The sequence below is a fragment of the Miniopterus schreibersii genome (genome assembly GCF_964146895.1).
Source record: "Miniopterus schreibersii genome assembly, chromosome: 11".
In the NCBI taxonomy this organism is placed as follows: domain Eukaryota; kingdom Metazoa; phylum Chordata; class Mammalia; order Chiroptera; family Miniopteridae; genus Miniopterus; species Miniopterus schreibersii.
The window spans coordinates 15,223,369-15,242,123 of NC_138111.1; the positions used below are offsets into that span (position 1 = coordinate 15,223,369).

The 18,755-nt window shown below is 35.8% G+C and overlaps 1 protein-coding gene across 7 annotated transcripts in view; it reads left to right on the forward strand.

Annotated features, from left to right (window-relative positions):
• The window catches only part of CNTRL (centriolin), a 74,626-nt gene that overhangs the window by 19,738 nt on the left and 36,133 nt on the right, over window positions 1-18,755 (forward strand). For 4 of the 7 annotated variants that reach the window (XM_081151129.1, XM_081151127.1, XM_081151128.1 and 1 more), the window contains 8 exons: window positions 2,285-2,404; window positions 3,295-3,520; window positions 5,119-5,228; window positions 7,197-7,391; window positions 11,609-11,762; window positions 13,036-13,256; window positions 14,419-14,595; window positions 17,117-17,251. In XM_081151129.1, the coding sequence (XP_081007255.1) occupies window positions 2,285-2,404; window positions 3,295-3,520; window positions 5,119-5,228; window positions 7,197-7,391; window positions 11,609-11,762; window positions 13,036-13,256; window positions 14,419-14,595; window positions 17,117-17,251 (1,338 nt within the window). Of the gene's footprint in view, window positions 1-331; window positions 389-2,284; window positions 2,405-3,294; window positions 3,521-5,118; window positions 5,229-7,196; window positions 7,392-10,157; window positions 10,236-11,608; window positions 11,763-13,035; window positions 13,257-14,418; window positions 14,596-17,116; window positions 17,252-18,755 lie in introns of those variants that run through there. The other 3 variants (XM_081151132.1, XM_081151131.1, XM_081151130.1) reach the window with 3 other exon arrangements.

Sequence of the window (18,755 nt, forward strand, 5' to 3'; positions counted from 1 at the left end):
TTGTTCTTTTTCCTTTTGAAAGTTATTTAATTCCTGTCCTTTAGTTTCCTCATTTTTAAAATGAGGGTGATTTACCTGTCCTGCCAATCTCTCAGAGTTGTGAGGATTTAGTGAGATAATGAATGTGAAAATAATATGAAATGAATTGAGCTAAGTTATGGAAGGTGGTAAATCTGTAACTCATAAAATGTGTCCATATAAGAACAGTGCAAGTACTAATAACAATATATTTTTAAGGTAAGTAGTCCGTAAAGAACAACTTATATTTTTATAGCCTCAACTCTCTAGAGTTCTCTAGGTAATGGTTTCTGTTGCTTCTTTCTCCTTTTAGCCCTTGTCTTGGTTTCTTGCAGACCCTTTTCTGCCAATTCTTTATTCTTCTTTAAAGGTAGCTCCTTCAGGACTGAATTGCACACTGTTTTTCATGGTTTGCATGACAACTCGAATTAATATGCTTATGTACATTTTAGTTTTGAAACTGGCTTGCCTTCCCAAGAAATGTGCTTGTGTATGTATGTATGAAGTTTTCAGTGGATGTATGTATAGGATAGTGAATTTGAATGTTGGGGGGAAAGAATTTGTATCTTTTTTCCTATATTAAATATGTTAACTACAGTCAGCTCTTGATTATTCACAGATACTACTGTAACTAGCCTACTTACCGGTCCTTTGACTCCTGATTTGCTCTCATTTATGCATTTCTTCAATAGACATTTATTGAATGTTTACTGTATGCTAAACCTAATGCTATAAAAGACACAAAGGTGCTTTAAGATGCACAGAGTATTTATTCTTGTTTGCCTGCATTCTCCATGGCTCCAGTCGTATTTGCCTTTGTTTGGCCCTGCTGCCAGTCATCTTTGGGAGAGAAGCCCAAAATTAGTTGATACTGTTGGTTGTGAGTTGCTTTCTTGAGACTTGAGGTCTTTTGAGCATTCACTAGAAGAGCATCAGTGTGGGTAATGTGCTGGACACCCTTAAGCAGGACATCGGAAGCAGTATTGTATAATAGACAGAGTGTTAGGTTTGAAATCAGGAGACTTAGAATTGAACTCTGCCTCTTCCACGACCAGCTGTGCAACAGGGCAAATTACTTAACCTCTCTGTGCACCTTTTATCATCTCATAAGATAGTTATGAAGATTCAGTGAGATAGCACAGGTAAAATGCTGGCACACTGTGAGTACTTGATCAAAATTATCTCTTATTCAGGTTAGCATTACTTCCCTTGGATGGATAATCAGGAGGTGACTGTAAGCTAAATCATGCACGATTTTGATTTCCTGGGCCTTGTAAAATGTTTGTGTTTGTTTTTTATTTTCTTGAGCTTGCATTTTTATATTAATAGAGTTTTTCTGCATGTTTTTTTTACTGGTATCTACTATCAGACACTGGCAAAAAAAAGTGAAAATCACTTAGTGGACCTTTGAAATTAACTCAAAAGATTAGTGTAGTAGAAAAGGGACTGGTACTGATAGTTAATAAAATATTTAGCTTCTGCCACTAATCGAATATGTAACTTTGACAAGTCAGTTCACCAATCTGGGAGTCAATTTTTTAATTTATAAATTTAGAGCATTACATTGGATGATTTCATTTATTCTAGCTCCAAAATTTCTAAGAATAACTAAAAACTTGTAATTATAGTAGCATTAGTTTATTAAAAATTTAATATTACATATTTGGATCTGATGGATCTTACTCACATCCCTTATCCTCTATTACAAAGACTAATGTTCTGAACACTTGAAACTGAGATGCCGTTAGCCAAAATACTACAGCAACAACAGTACAACAGTTAAAACCAAACTCTTATTTTCATCCTTCTCATTCCTCCTCCCGATTCCTTTATAATCGATGTTGAATGTAATTTCCATTCATGATTTGAAGCTATCATTTAAATCTCAGAGTGAGTTAAATAAGTTGGGAAATCAGGAAGCAGGTACTTAGTAGACTAGTTACTTAAAAATAATTGATACAGAGTTATTTTCATGTTTGGGTAAAGCAAATTTAAATGATTTTTTAAAATCTTCATTCATTGTATCCTGAAATAGCATATAAACTTCAAAGGTCTTTTATGTGATCTCTTATGAAGTGATAATTTTGTATTTCATTCTTTATAATACTTTAGAATTATGATAAGATCCTCTGAATGTTGTGCTATTTGCTGTGGGGTTTAAAACAATCTAATTATTAGTTATGATTAGAACTTGCCCCATACCATTGTACCTTTATACTGACTTACTGATGCAAATGTGTTGTCTCATGTCAAATTGGGCCAATAGCTAAAACAGAAGACCATGGAACTAACGCGAGCATGTCAGAAACAGTATGAGCTGGAACAGGAATTGGCCTTTTATAAAATTGATGCTAAATTTGAGCCACTGAATTATTATCCATCAGAGGTGAGTTGTTTTAATTTTTTAGTAATCCAAAGTTAAAACAAGCATATAGTGAGGGAGAGAAGGGCAGGTGGTGGAGACTTTCAAGGGATTTTATCAATAAAAATTCCATTTTCTTGTTATGAGGGCATCAGCAGAGTAAATGTATTTTGGTTGAACCTGAGAATTATTTGGCTCTGTAAGTTAGAGCAGTATCTAAAAAGAGGTAAAAAGCCCAGAGGATCTTTACCTACAGCCATATCCAGAACCCAAAGCAGCTTTCTAATCCTTAGTTACTTCACTTGAAAGTATGGTTGATCATCTCCCTTAAATCTAAACTTCCAGAAAAAGTGCACTGCCTGCTTCAGCAACCACCGAATAGTCATCTCTGTACATTGTTAGTTCAGTCATCGCTGGGTTCAGTGTTAGTCAACCATTATTTATACAAATGTCATAAATGTTACTGCAAAAGAGAAACCACTTAACTTCTAAGACCAGGTGATTCCAGCCAATATCACATTATTTAGTTAAAAATACAATTATTAAAATTTATTAAACTGAGGTTTTACTTATATGTCAGCCAAGAAACCAAGATAAAATACCTAGATTTCTGATTTGAAAGATAAAGGACTGCTAAAAGCCACATAACTGTAGGCAGTTCTTTAATCAGTCATTCCAAACGCGCTCCTCAGGAATAGGAGGAGAAATCCTTTGAGAACAGTGTTTGCTCTAGTTTTTTTGGTATATTAAGAATAAAAGAATGATATATATTATATATGTTAGCTTCTAGGCATGTAGGATTAACATTGAGGCAGTTCTGTGATACGTTCTTCACTAATAAAATGAATACTGTCACTTGACCGCTTATAAGTTACTTATTAAACTATACACCTATTAATTTATTTTGCTTTTAGTATGTTGAAATTGATAAAACCCCAGACGAAAGCCCTTATATTGGCAAATCCAGATACAAGAGAAATATGTTTACCAGAGAGAGTTATATTATCGATAAAGCCCAGCCGATAAAGATCAAGAAGATGAAGCCAGATGAAGAACAACCTACAAATGAGCAGAGGAGCTTGAGAGCCCATATGCCACTGGACATACAACTGGAAGACAAAGAAAGAAAAATAAGTGCAGGTTTTAAAAAGTTATTTTAAATTCTTAAAAAATATAAAAATGTTAAATAAGCAAATTGTGTTTTATAATTTTTTTACTGAATATGCTGAAGGCATTAAATTGTTCACATGAAAAGCCTTAAACAAAAGTAGTGATTCATTGAGCAGATTACTTTTTTTAGTTATTTCTATTATGGTAGAAAATGGTTTTTTTGATAGTAATTTGATGGCATCGTATCCAGGGATTGCAAGAATGCTTAAATCTGCCACTGTCAACAGATCCTTCTCACCATTGGAGCTATACATTCAAAAGCATAATTAGTAATACTTGAAGCAAGTGAAGTACCGCTTTTTAACTACGCGTGCTGCCAAAAATCTAAAGCAGTGCTTACAATAAGCTGGATTAGTGCACTCTCTTTAGGCTTGAGCCTGAGGCTGGCCTTTAACTCTTCCCAACCTGTCCCTGCACTCCACCTCCTCAATCTTCTCTCCCCACCTACCCCCAAAACGTCTAATTCAGTGGGTCTTACACCTCCTGGCAAGTCATAAAGAAGAAATAGTGCCCGGCCGGGCGTGGCTCAGCGTTTGAGCATCAACCTAGGATCCAGGAGATTGCGGTTCGATTCCCGGTCAGGGCACGTGCCCGGATTGCGGGCTAGGCAGCCGATCAATGACTCTCTCATCATTGATGTTTCTCTCTTCTCTCTCCCCCTCCTTTCCTCTCTCTGAAATCAATAAAGATATGTTTAAAAAAAAGAAAAGAAATAATCAATCCAAGAGGGCACTTAGGACCCTGCCAATGACAAACTTTGACTCCACTTACCTACTCAGCTGCATGGATATGAAAGGAGAAAGCAGATCTGAGTTCATGCATGAATTACTAAATCATCGCCTATTGTGGGGCTCTCACCAGTCAGATTAGCAGCTAATGCTCTGTTGGTTGGTAGCTAAATGGAAAACATGGAAGGCCAGTAGAGGTTGGCTTGGAGAGGGAAGAAAAGAAACTGAGTTGTCCATGTCTATATATATACTATATGCCAGGCTCCAGAGCGGAAAGCAAAAGTAAATCAAATATTTGTGCAGACTAGCTTCAAGGAGCTCATCATTTTATAGAAGGCAGGAAAAGGGGAAGGAGAAAAAGAAATTGGAAATTTGAGGTAGCAAATAATTGATTTGAGATGACTTTAGCTGAGAAAGACTGTTCAGTAGTGAATTTCTTGATATTGAGTCTCTGTAACAGAGGTTTTTAAAAATAGCTTGAGCCTAATTATAACATAGTGACCTGTAAGTGCATATTTACCAATAAAGTCCTTATTCTCTCAAAAGAGTTCTTTAGTGTTGGGATTATCAAGTAAAGCCCTTTTATTTTAGGGATTTTACAAATTAAAGGATCAATTATAGTTCTGTAGCACATCATGAAACTATTCTTGAGATTAATAGGAAAACCATCATAAGAAATTACTTTTTATTTTTGTGATCTATAATTTAATATAATCTGTAATCTAGAATTTAACTGGGGGAGGAGGTTACTGTAAAGGGAAAAATCTGGTATGAATTTGAAAATTTAAGATTTTTCTCGTGTGTGTGTGTGTGTGTGTGTGCATGATTTTAAATTTGCAGCACAAACTCGACTATCAGAACTGCATGATGAAATAGAAAAAGCAGAACAACAAATTTTAAGAGCTACTGAGGAATTTAAACAACTGGAAGACGCTATAAAGCTTAAAAAAGTATGTAAAAGCAAAGCAGCAATGTTAAAAAGAAATGAAAAAATGAAATGTTTTCTCCCTTCATAACCATGTAAAATAATTCTTAAATTAGTGCTGCCTAATTAATTACAGAATAACAGATTTTAGAGTCAGGTACAGTTTTGGCATATCCAGTTACATTTTCCTTCCAATCATGATGACATCCTATTAGCATTTTATAAAGTCTGTAGAAATAAATGATGATTTATGTAAAAAGATGTATTTGGTCTACTACTGTGAAAAAGCCACCTACATAACCCAGGGAAGTTGCTTCTTGATATAGATCCTAATTTAATTAAGCATTCCCTACCTTTAAGATCCTGGGATCTAGATTAAGAGCCAGAAGACATCTCTACTACACCATGAACATTATCAAACAAGCAGCAGAAATGTAAATGATATAAAATATAGTGCACAAAAAAGATGGAAGTGATACACTCTCAGAAATTACAAAATGTGTCATGAAGAAGTAAGCAGCTCAAACTAATGATGTAATTGCATAGGGAGAAAATTCAAAAAAGGAAGTATTTGACATTTTAGTTTTTAAGTGTGTAAAAGGTTTCAGTTATTTGCAACTTTTAAAAACCTGTATTTCAAAATTATGATGGTAACTGCATTCATACCATAGTAGGTAGAACAAGAATGTAAAGTTCTAAATTATAGATTCTTTTTAAAGATATATTGTTACTTTCAGATTATATAGTAACTAGAAATTGATTCATGTTTATTGGAAGCTTACTATAAATCAGTTGCCGACTGGGCCCTGAGTAAATGAATAAAACAGATATGTGTCCCTTCCTCATAGAAGTAGGCAATAAACAAGAAAAGTGGAAAATAAATATATAGTTAAACAACATAAGTGTAGTAGGAAAAAAAGTTAGGAGAGGCAATAAAAATGATATAATTTAAATTGTGGGGATCCACAAAGGCCTGTGTGAGGAGGTGATCATTTAGGCTGAGACCCAAAGGCTGAGAGGGAGCCAGTGAGGCAGCATTAGGAGAAAGGTATTGCAGGTAGAGGTGATAGTGTGTGCAAAGACCTTCAAACTAAAGATTCCTCTGCAGAGTGAGGGGGAGTATAGTGGAAAATGAGGTTAAAGATCATGCCAGGCTTCATAGGTCATTTAAGGGGTTTGAATTTTATTCTGAATATAATGGGAAGCCTTTGAAGGATTTTAGGTAGTAGAGTGGCTGATCCTATTTGTATTTTTATACAAGCACTCTGGCTACTGCAAGGAGTGAAATGGGGGAGGTGGAAAGAATGGGGATGTGTGCATCTGTTAGGAGGCTATTTATACAGGCGAGAGATGGTAATGGCTTGAACTAGGAAGGTGATGGTGAGCTTAGAGAGAAAGCAGACTGATTCTAGATAAAATTTGGCCGTAAAACTGATTGATAGGTCTTAAAGATGGATTGAAAGTGGGAGATGAGGTGAAGGGAGCTAACAAGAATGATTTTAATTATTAAATAAGAATGTTTTAAAATAGTACCTGCCAAAGTTTTATATAGCTAGATTGTAAAATGTAAATAATGGACATAATTTTTAAACAAAATGTGCTTGGAAAAAGTAGTTATTTTTAATGAGTAAATATAAATTTTTCATTATACTGTTAATTTGCTTGACATGCTAATAACAAGGGTAAGTACTGTATCAAGTTAGCTACCATTAATAATTTACATGTTGCTTATACTAGAGTGACAATTTCATTTTTACCTGCTATTAAATCATTAGTTTTCATAAACTCTTATAAAATAAGATTTTCTACATATAATAAGCATAAAAGTATAAGATAGAAATAGAATGCCTAGATAACTCCTGTATTTTACTCTTATTTTTAAAAAACTGATAAGAGTATAGACTACCTTTAAGTTGTAAAAGTTGTTTTCTTTAAATTTGTAATTCAGTGTTGCTATTCTCTGTTAATTGTGTGTTGGGGTGTGGGGGATTAGCTTTCAGGAGCAGAAAAAGACCTTCTTTTCAAGCAGTTGAGTGGTAGGATACAACTTCTAAATAAATTACGCCAGGAAGCCCTGGATCTAGAAATGCAGATGGAAAAGCAAAGGCAAGAAAATGCTGAAAAGCAGAAGGAGATCAAGGACCTGCAAATAGTCATAGATAGCTTGGATCCCAAAGACCCAAAACATGTAAGTGAATAAAGAGATTCTGGCTTATTCTATGGGGACTAGAATATCATTTTAGCTGCATATTATGTCTCATCATTTTTAGCCACAGAATCCTTTCTGAAATTATTTTTTCATTTGATGTCCAAATTTGAGTAATATATATTTATATATGTGTGTGTGTATAATGTGTTTTACATATGCATATATGTGTATGTACATATATTTATATATACATACATGTGTATATATTCACATACTTATATATAAAATAGGTGTATATATTCACATACTTATATATAAAAATATGTGTGTGTTTAAAACATACCCTAGGGTTTAAAGAACGTAGCTTTCAGTAAAATAAGGGATGAATAGTATTTTTTTTTTTTAACTGATTGAATTTCCTTATGTTTTAAGTCAAGAGAAACCTGCTTCAAGGTGCTCTCTAAACCTCTTACCCTTTCTCTCTCTTTATCTTATTCTTTCTTAAGAGCTAGGTAGTGGGACAGAAGAGCAGGAGTGAGTGTAGAGTCCTTTTTCTACCCCTTCTTTAATCCTTTATGCAAATATTCCACTAAAGCTATTTGTTGTTTCATGTTGTGTTGTTTTGTCCTTAAAAAAAGAAACATTTCTCTAAAGTATGTCTTCCTAAAATGTGTCCAGAGGTGGTCAGGTGGCCAGATGATGGAGTTAGGTTCTTGCCTCTTTCTATCTCTACCCTGAGAAGTCTCACTAATAATGGCTTATATTTTAGCCAATATTTGTACAATAGAAATGAAAATATTTTCTGCATATTTTAATGGTATACTTTGAATAAAGGTTATTTTTAAAGAACTTTAAGGTCTCTGGATCAAGAGAAATTATATAATTTAACATGGTAAAGGCAATGCACTATAGTTGCTTTAAGTGTTTGACAAGTTTTTAATTATTCCTTTAAACATTTTAGTAAAATATCACAGATATTTTTTGCAGACCAGCTAATTTTGACAAAGGGTGACCTTATCATCATAGGCTTAACGTCTTTTCTAACAAAAGCCTAAGACTTAGTATTAAAATTGAAACCAAAAGTAGTCTTATTTTAAGTAATTTTCAGTTCATGAAAAATTAGAGCTTTTAAGTAATGTGTGTAATATGGACAGTAGTATCTTACTTTATTGCATTTATTTGTTCAGAAGTCTACTACCCCATGTGAGGCCCCTGAGGACAGGAACTGTATCCCCAGGGGCCAGCCCTATGTTTATGCATGCTTGTATCAAGGAAGGTAGGAAGGAACCCGCTTATAGGCACTACCCAAGCCAGCTTCTTTGCTGCCCCTACCAGTTCTGTGATCTATGAGTCTAATTAGAACCTAGATTGTATGTGCCTTTCAACAAACAACTGTGATAGTCCTGGCAGACAGGGAGTCTAATGTTCACTGTATTTATGTAAATAATTACATATTGGAAGGAGTTAAATGAGAAGTAGGAGTGACATCCAAGTTTTGAAGGTAGCTAAAATCAATCTGTGTTAGTGGGGATGAAGTTTACAAACCAGATTTAAGCTTCCTTTTTGGTATTGTTAAAACTACTAAAGGTTAGTTCTTAAGGTTACAGCCTTAGTCTGAGCATCAGAGGATGTTTCTTTTTAATTTGTTCACCAGAGGGAGCATCTTTTTCTGATTTGCATAAAGTTGGCGTATTGGCTAGTATTAGGCACCCAATTTTAGGCTACAAATATGAACATTTTAGCAAAAGGGAATCAGAGTAGGATCCCTGCATATATTTTTTACAGATATTGATAGATGTTTATTTAATTAACTTTTATTATCTAATTAGATGGGGTATCTTTCTGAATAGCAAATATAATTTAAAAGAAAAAGCTTGAGAGATTAGAAAATAGTATATGACTCTGAGATATGATGAAAAGCAAATATATTAAGTGCCAACAATGTCTTGCATAGTGCTGGTGAGGAACTTTAACACAGCATCCCTATGAGATTGGTGACATTTTTTTCAATTTGCAGAAGATAAGAATGTGATTTAGAAAAATTAAATGATTTCCCAAACTCACCCTTTTAGGAAGAAGCAGAGTCCATACTTATGCTACTATAGTGACCCTCTCCCACACAGGAATTAGAGGTCTAAAGAGATTAATTATTTTTAAAATTAGCTCAGAGCTGAGCCTAACTCAATATTTTCAACAAACATAAGCATTTAACTAGGTTTCAAAAGGAAAAGATATTATTTAAAAATCTTATTTTAGTTATAAAAAAATGGTCATAGCTAGAAGCACATATATCACAGGAGCAAATAATAAAGGAGGGTTTATATCGCTTTTCCCTACATGGCAATGCCCTGTGGAAGCACAAAGTTACTGTTCTCTGTGGGGTTTAGCCTGTAGTAATCTTTTAGAAAGGGTGCGCGTGATTGGCGCTGGGGAGCTTCCTGTGCTGTGGGGCCGACCGAGGCTGCTCGTGATTGGGCCACTGGGCTGCCGCTCACTCGCAGCCGGGAATGTGGTTTGAAGAGCTGGGAAGTTACAGAGGCTTGGAGGCGCTTACAGAAATGTGGCTGTCAGAGAGGGAAGTGCCCATAAATTTGAAGACATTAGAAAGCGTTCCGCCCACAATTTCCTTGTCCTCAACGGCTCAGTTTTAACAGGACAAATTCTAAGTTAAGGTAGGATCATTTTCTCTCTCTCTGCAAAGGGCTTAAAAGGAGGAGGAGTCAGATGTAAGTTCCTGGTTTTACAATAATTCTTTTGTGAGCTCCACGGTACTGAAAATCGCAGAAATCTACTTTTGCTCCCATGTGTTTAATGCAAATCATGGACATATTGGACCAATTTTTTTGTCCTGCATGTAAAGAGATTTCAGTGAAATTTTTAATGGTGAATTTTAAAGATTTATTCATAGAGCTATGAATGCAGGAGTTTTTAGGATTGTTAAAAAATTCTTTCTTGAGCCATAAAAATCCTAAATTTACTTAGAATTTAAGCCAAACATGCAGTTACCTTTTCAGAAAGATTTCAGATGGATATTTTGGGAATGTAGGGAGTAGAAGAATTTTGAAAATTTCATCAAGTTTTACCTGTAATGAATTTAAAATCTTTTGATAAAGCTGCCATTCATTTCTTCTTTGTCTTTGGAGGCAACAAACTTCTAAAATTGAAAATGTTCTTTTTTTTAATTAATTGGGTCGTGGAGTTTGTTGTTTAGACTGTAATAAAGTTCTTCCTTCTGATAATTTATTCTGTTCTCTGTTGGGGGAGGAGGCAAACTAGAGCCTGTGAGGGTGTGAGTGAGTGAGAGGGCAGAGATTCTCTGAGGAATTATTTTTTTCCATATGAACAGTCTCCAGATGACCTGGGCAAGTCATTTGATGAATCTGAGACTCAGTTTTCTCATGTGTAAAAGGAAGAGTTAGACTACTTCCTGGTTGTCATCCCCACTCACCCCCAGCACACCTGAGAAATACAATCCAGTCTTTCCAGTTACCAGTAGAGCTATGCCTAGAGCTATGCCTGTCAGAGTGTGAGAGGGGGTGTGGGTGCAAAAGCCGTTTTCCACCAGGGGCATATGTAGTTAGTAGAGGAGTGTGTCTCCATAGGGTGGCCCTCCACCTTGAGAATCACTGGGCTAAATGGTCTTTGAGATCCCCCTCAGTGCCCAGTTTATTGAACCTAAAAACAAAATGTTTCGTTGTATAAAGAATAGAAATTAAACTTGAATTTCAAGCAAGTTTTCATTTCATGTTTCCATTATCCTATAAGAAACCTTTTTTAAAAGTACATATAATGTTTTTTTATTAAAGCAGTATCACATGTTTATTATAAACAATATTTAACATAAAAACTCATAAAAAAAGAAAAAAAATCTCCTGTAATATTTCCACCCAGATATAATCCTTATTAACATTTGGAATATATTCTTTTTCTATATGTATATGTAATCAATTAACTTTTTGGAAACATTTTTAAAGAGACATGTTTTAATGCAGTTTAACAAACTCTGAACTTGGCTATATTACCTACTAGCTGTGCCCTTGAAAAAATCATTTAACCCCTTTTATACACAATTTGCTCACCTATAAAGTGGGGGTGTTTCCCACATTAAGTCATCATGAGGTTTAAATGAAAACTACTCATGTGAAAACACAGGACCTGATACACAATAGATGCAAATTGTTACATTTTATTTTCCAGTCTTCCTTTAGAAATGTTAAAGATTATTATTTTTTAAAGAATTTTTTTTTTCAATTCAGTGCCATGTGAAGGCTCAGAAAAGGGGTAACGAACAACAGCTTGACATTATGAACAAGCAGTACAAACAACTTGAAAGCCGTTTGGATGAGATACTTTCTAGAATTGCTAAAGAAACTGAAGAGATTAAGGACCTTGAACAACAGCTTACTGAAGGTGAGAATTTTAGTTGATTTAAGAGTAAATCAGTTTCAGTATTAATAAAAACAAAGAGCACCCAGATAGGCGTTAATCCAGATATTAGCTGAATATGCTTCAGCTGTTTGTACTATTTGATAGGGAAATGTTGACACAATACCCAAAAGTGTGTAATAAAATTAAAAATTTTTAATTTAAATTTATTGTGTTGATGTCCTAGTGAGTCAGGTCATTGCAGTCAGTAGTCAGGAAGTCAGTTACATGATCATGATAAACTTTGCCATATGATTGTCTTCTTACGGGGTGAGGAATGTCCAGCCCACGGGCCATATGGCCTGTGAAATCATTTGGTCTGGCCCTGCCAAGGCAACTGTAGGTGGGACTCAAAATTCAATAAATTCAATTAAATATTTGACCAAATATAGCAGACTAATTTTTAAGGTGATAATTTTGTATGGCCCTCGAACAATGTTATAAATATCCAAGTGGCCCTTGGCAGAAAAAAGGTTCCCAAGCCCTGTTCTATGGCATAAAATCCTTTCAGGAGCAAAGAGCCTATTGCCATCAGGGCATTCAGTGTCTAGTTATAAGGGGAGTGCAGGAAGAATTTTAGGGTCTGCTTTTGCAGTGCAGATTTAAACTGTGACATTGTCGTAATCGTGGAGGGGGAGGATGAAAGGTGGTAGTGCTGAGAGCCTTCGCTCTGCAAGAGATCTCAGTCCCTGTTTTGCTGTTATCAGCTGTGTGACCTGGGACAAGTTATTTCTATCTCAGTCATTAGTTGTTGGGGAGATTAAATGAGATAGTATTCATAAAGTGCTTGTCACTTAGTAGGTACCTAATGTATGGCTGGTTTGTTGTTTTTTTGTTTTTTGTCTTCAGGTTTCATGTTTATGTCCCCAGTCTTGGATTAGTCTTGTTTGTTGAGTGGTTTTGTTTTGTGTAACTAGCAGCAAGAACTCAGTTTTTGTGTACATTTTTCATTTTATTTGGAAATTACTGCTTTAAACTTTTTGCAGCAAGAATTAGCATTTTATAAGCAATTTTTTGTTGTATACTTGCTTAATATTCCTGTACTATGGATAATAGGGGAAAAACTACCATTATGTCTTGAAAAAGAAAAATAAGGTAGTAGGAAATAATTGAAAACTTAGACTTTCATTCTTAGCTGGTAACAAATAACTAAGGGAACATAAGCATGACACCTGAAGACAAGACGAAATGCAGTATTATTTATATATCTTGAAAGCATTTTCTTATATACATTTTACCTTCCCTTATTTCATCTTAGGCCAGATAGCAGCAAATGAAGCCCTGAAGAAGGATTTAGAAGGTGTCATCAGTGGGTTGCAAGAATATCTGGAGACTGTCAAAGGCCAAGCAACTCAAGCTCAGAATGAGTGCAGAAAGCTACAGGATGAGAAAGAGACATTGCTACAGAGACTGACTGAGGTTGAGCAGGAGAGGGACCAACTGGAAATAGTTGCCATAGATGCAGAAAATATGAGGAAGGTATGATTTGTTTTTTTTGCCTGTTTTCCCTAGCCTCAGAAGTAGATGATGTCCAAATTCAGTAAGTTAGCCAAGTTAGCAGCAATGCAGTTATAAGTGGCAAAAAGTATTAGTAGCTATTTAGTCTTGTTTTTTCCTTTAGTTGTGATACACTTGGAATCATTATTTTTCTTTTACTAAGGATAGAAGGTTATTTTAGCTGAATTTCTATTCCTGAAAGATATTATCAAATAACTCTAAAGAATACAAAATTATAGCTATTATAAATGTGGTATTAAATGTTCATATTTTCTTATTTGTATCCCAAAATTAAGTACAATTTTTCTTATTCTTGTTATTACTTCATAATTTTAACATTATTTTATAGATAAGACAGTGTTGTACCCTTTTGTACCTGATTTGTTGCCATTTATTAGGAGACTTCACTTACTCTGTTTTAATCCAGAGTAGTTTGATTTAATTCTTTAAGATCCCAAATAAAAAGATGCAAGCTGTAATATTTAATTATAAAAAACCAATGGGCTAAAATGACTTAGAACTGAGTTATGCTAATAAGTATGTACTTGTATTCTTGTTAGCACTCATTTAAGTTCCTCTATCCTTGATATTAGAGAGTGCTTGTCCCGTTTTGCTCTTCTGATAAGTGAACATACTGTGGTTTAATAGAAAGAGGGTGGGCTTTGGAGTCAGAAATCTCAGTTCATATTCTGACTGTATCTTTTTTTAATTACACAGCCCCATGCCCCTAAGTGTTCATTTTCCAGTTCTTTGTCTCTTAAATGGGAATAATATCTTGTCTCACACAGTAATTATGAAGATGAAATGAAACAATGAATGTAAAAACATTTATTCCAATGTCTGATAGAAAATAGGTTTTAAGTTTTATTCTCCTTTTTCCTTCTTACCTGTTCAGGCACATTTAAAGTGTCACTCTTTGGGAAACATGTTGGTAGCTTACTGATTTTTCTGATTACATTTAGTCAGGGTTTTGCTTTCCAGCCTGGATATGCACTGCCTGTGGCTTCATGATATTGCTAATGAACACTTTCTGTGCCAGGCTGGTCAGCATTTGGTTTACTATGCTCAAGTTACTTAATGATTTGCTGATGCTTAAGCAGCACAGTGGTAGTTTTGTAGTTAAACATACCCTAAATCCCTTTAGGAGCTTGCAGAGCTAGAAAGTGCCCTCCAGGAGCAGCATGAGGTGAATGCATCCCTGCAGCAGACCCAGGGAGATCTCAGTGCCTATGAGGCTGAACTAGAGGGTCAGCTGAAAATACGTGATGCTGAAACCAACCAGCTCAAGGAAGACTTGGAAAAACTAACAAGGCTCAGCCAGGTAAGTAAGAGCATAAAGCCATCTAGAAGCCAAGTAGCCTGTGACCTTAACATACCAGTCTTCCTTTAATGTAGTGTAAGATTAAATACTTTTTAATATAATGTATGTGGAGTGATGAGAAGAGCACATTTTTGGAGTCAGACATTCTGAGTTCAAATACTGCCTGTGTGAACAAGTATAAATCACTTCATGGCTCTGAGTCTCTGACAAATGCGTCCTCATCTGTAAAATGGGTTATGATGGGGATAAGGGAGAATATGAGCTTGAAAGCTCCCAGCATTTGGTATTCAGCAAATTCTAGGTTGTTTGTTTTGTTTTTAAATATATCTTTATTGATTTCAGAGAGGAACGGAGAGGGAGAGAAATAGAAACATCATTGAGGAGAGAGAGTAATTGATTGGCTGCCTCCTGAACGCCCCCTGCTGAGGATTGAGCCCGAAACCCAGGCATGTGTCCTGACCGGGAATCAAACTTCGATCTCCTGGATCCTAGGTCGATGCTTAACTGCTGAGCCATGCCTGGCCGGGCAATAAATTCTAGTTTTTCTCAAAACAGCTTGAGACCTCTTTTAAGTTGATGTTAAATTTTATTTTGATACTTAGTATTTTGGTTGGATGAAATATCCACTCATTTAAATTATATTTGCAAATTAGAAAGGGATAGGGTTCTGTTGCTGGGAGAGGGGTAGTCAGGGAAGACTACCTTACACAAATGATGTTTCAGCCAAGACTTGAAGGATGAGTAGAATTTGGCCTTGTATAGGGAGTGAAGTGAAAGTGGTAAGGGGTAAAAAGGGTAAGTTTGTAGACTTAAAGGCAAAGAGAAAGAGCATAGTGCATTTAAAGTGCTGAAAGTATGCCTCCAGTATCCCAGGAACAAGGAGAGGAGTAGGGAAAGAGGGTGAGAGATAAAGGCAAAGAGGCCATCAGAGGCCAGTTATAGTATATTCTTTATCAGATCAAAAATACAGTTTTGTTTAGCACCTAGTCAAATGGTCTGCATCTTCCTCCAGGCTATTCACCCTGACTTTTCCCTGTCTGCCTGCTAAAAACCTGGGTTCAGGATTCTGCTTTGGTTTTTTGATAACCTTGTGCTTGATCAAAGTATTTTATCATGTGTCTAGTAATCATTTGTGTACACTGTCCATCTCTCCCCGCTAGACTCAGCATAATGAATGCCCAGGTTATGTGTCTGTTTCTGTTTTCTCAGTGGCTGGAACATGAGGAGGGTCAATATATCCTTATTGAATGAAAGTGAAATAAAATAAGATAGTTTGAATCCCAGGAATTAATGTAAAATAGCATTTAGATGATTAGAAAAGGAAAAAAATAGGTCCAACTTATTATAGTAATTACTTTGTATTTCTTTACTTATGAGGTATCAAGTTACCACACTAGCCAGTTGTCAAGATTATATTTTTTAAGAGCACCAAGTTTTACAAAACTATAGTTGATAACAACGTTGGGGGGAAAACTACAGCAATATGATCAGAGTGTAGAAAATAGAAGATTGGGGGAAAACAATTAAAATAACAGTAAATACCTATTTTTAAATAATAGTAAATAAAATTTCTAGATGGTATCTGCTTTCAAATCAAATTTTTTTTTTTTTTTTAAGTTTTAAGCCAGCCCTTAGCCTGAAATCTGTTGTCCTTTGTACTCCCGTTGTCCTTTATTTTTTTTCCTCATAAGTCTTGACAAAAATATAACACTCTGGCCTTTTTACAAGTTCACTTGGTATTGAAGGGGACACTTGCTTCTTTGGCATTAGGACTACCAGGATTGGTTTTCAAATCACACATTGATGGTATGGAACATAACAGATCTCTCTTTGATCTACAGGTCTTGATTGATGTACTTTGGTTATATGAAATCACTTGTGGAGTTTATTAAATGCAGATTCCTGGGCCCCATCCTAGACATTCTGGTCCATCAAGTCTGAGAAGAGTCTAGGCTTATGTATTTTTTTTAGAGGGGGAGGGAGGGAGAGAGAGAGGGAGAGAGATTGAGATTGGTTTGCTGTTCCACTTATGTATACATTTCATTGGTTGATTTTTCTATGTGCCCTGATGGGGGATCGAACCTGTAGCCTTGGTGTATTGGGATGACTCTCCAACCAACTGAGCTTCCCGGCCAAGGCAGGCCTGATGCATTTTTAACAGGCACAGCAAGTGATTTTGATGCAGGTATTTGAGGACCACAGTTTGAGAAATATTGGCCTAAGGGAAAGGAAAGCAGTAATTGTTGGATCACTCACAGAGCCTTTGAAGGGAGGTACTGGGGCCCACCCCCAGAGATTCTGATTTTGATACTTAATCTCCTTTAAGTATTACTAGTTTAAGCAGGCATGTGAAAAAAAATTTCCTTGGACCTTTAAATTTGGGAGTACAAACATAAAATTGAGTTGTTATAAAACCATAACTAGCAAGGGACTGCATGTGTATGTAAATTTCTTTTTGCCTTTTTAGATAATAAATTCTTGCTATTTTGTGTTTTCATGTCCTTGCTTCCTGTGGCAATAGTTAGAACAATTAGCCCTTCAAGCAGAACTTGAGAAAGAGAAGCAAGCCCTCCAGAATGCCCTCGGAAAAGCCCAGTCCTCAGAGGAAAAGGCCCAAGAAAATAGTGAGCTCCGCGTGCAACTTAAACAGCTGCAGGTAGAGACTTGTTGGTTCAGAATGTATTCTTACACTGGACACTCACAATGTTGACATCTTTAGTCAGCAACTTAACAACCTGCTCTAACATGTTAGCAACTTGAATTATTAGAAGAAAGGAACTCTGAGTGGGTCAGTACCAGAGCCTCTGTTCCCTTGTGAGCCCATTGTTTTAAAATTATTAATATGTTTATCCTTCATGTTGTTATGCTGGTGCAAAGAGATGGAGGCAGTGTCAGTAGTAAAAATAATACTGTGTGAACTCATGGGTGAAAGTAATACCTTGCATTTCTCCTAGAAGCAGATTTGTCACCAGACTGAGCTAAAGTTATCAAATTAGTTCCTTCTTTTTCCACTGAAATATCTATCCAGAAATTTAACTAGAATGGGCTGCAGTAGAACTAATTAACTATCAACAGTTTTTACCGTCCCTGTGTCACAAAGGGTGCTATTTAAAATGCAGTCATTTTACATTGGTAGGGGTTTTCTTTGGTCAAATATTTTTATAGCTATTGTCACAATAATGTGACCAACTGCAGGAGAAGCAAGTGGACAGGATTTTCCAGATAATTAAACTCTCTCAAAGAGGACAGATGCCTGAACAAACAAGTACCTGAGTCAATACTCAGTTTCCAAATCTATTAGGTCAGGGGTCACTTGGCTGACTGGGGTGGCAACTGTTACACTTCACCAGAACTAAAAGGGCAGACTTGCTCTGGTTTGGGGCTAAGCTCACCCAAATTCTCTCTCTTTCTCCAACACCTTGAATATTTTTTCCTCAAAGTTTAAGGAAATTTAAAAACCTACAATTTACTGTGTACTGCTGTCAGTTCAACTTCTGAAGCAAATATAAAAGATATACATGTTTTCTACTTTTGTGTGAGTTGTGTGTGTGTTGGGTATTCATTGGATGATGATTATTTTATTTTTTTGGTTAATCCCCACCTGAGGATATTTTTTCCATTGATTTTTTTTTTTTTAATTTTAAATTTTTATTTTTGTTTAAAATATTACAGATGTCCCTTTTTCTCCCCAGTAACCCGTTCCACCCCGTCCCACCTTCCTCCCCAGTCCCTCTCCCCACTATTGTCCATGTCCTTGGGTTGTGCATATATGCAAATAAATTCTTTGGTTACTCTCTCCCCCTCCCCCCACCCACCCTCCTCCATCCCTCTGACATTCGTTAGTCTCATCTATGCTTCCATGTCATTGAATCTATTCTGTTCATCAGTTTATTAAGTTCTTTAGATTCCACATATAAGCGAGATCATGTGATGTTTGTCTTTTCTCTGCCTGGCTTATTTCACTTAGCATAATTTTCTCAGGTCCATCCATACTGTCCCAAAGGGTATGAGATTCTTCTTCTTTACAGCTGCGTAGTATTCCACAGTGTAAATGTCCCACAGCTTTTTTACCCACTCATCTACTGATGGGCACTTGGGCTGTTTCCAAATCTTAGCTATTGTAAACTGTGCTGCTATGAACATCGGGGTACATATATTCT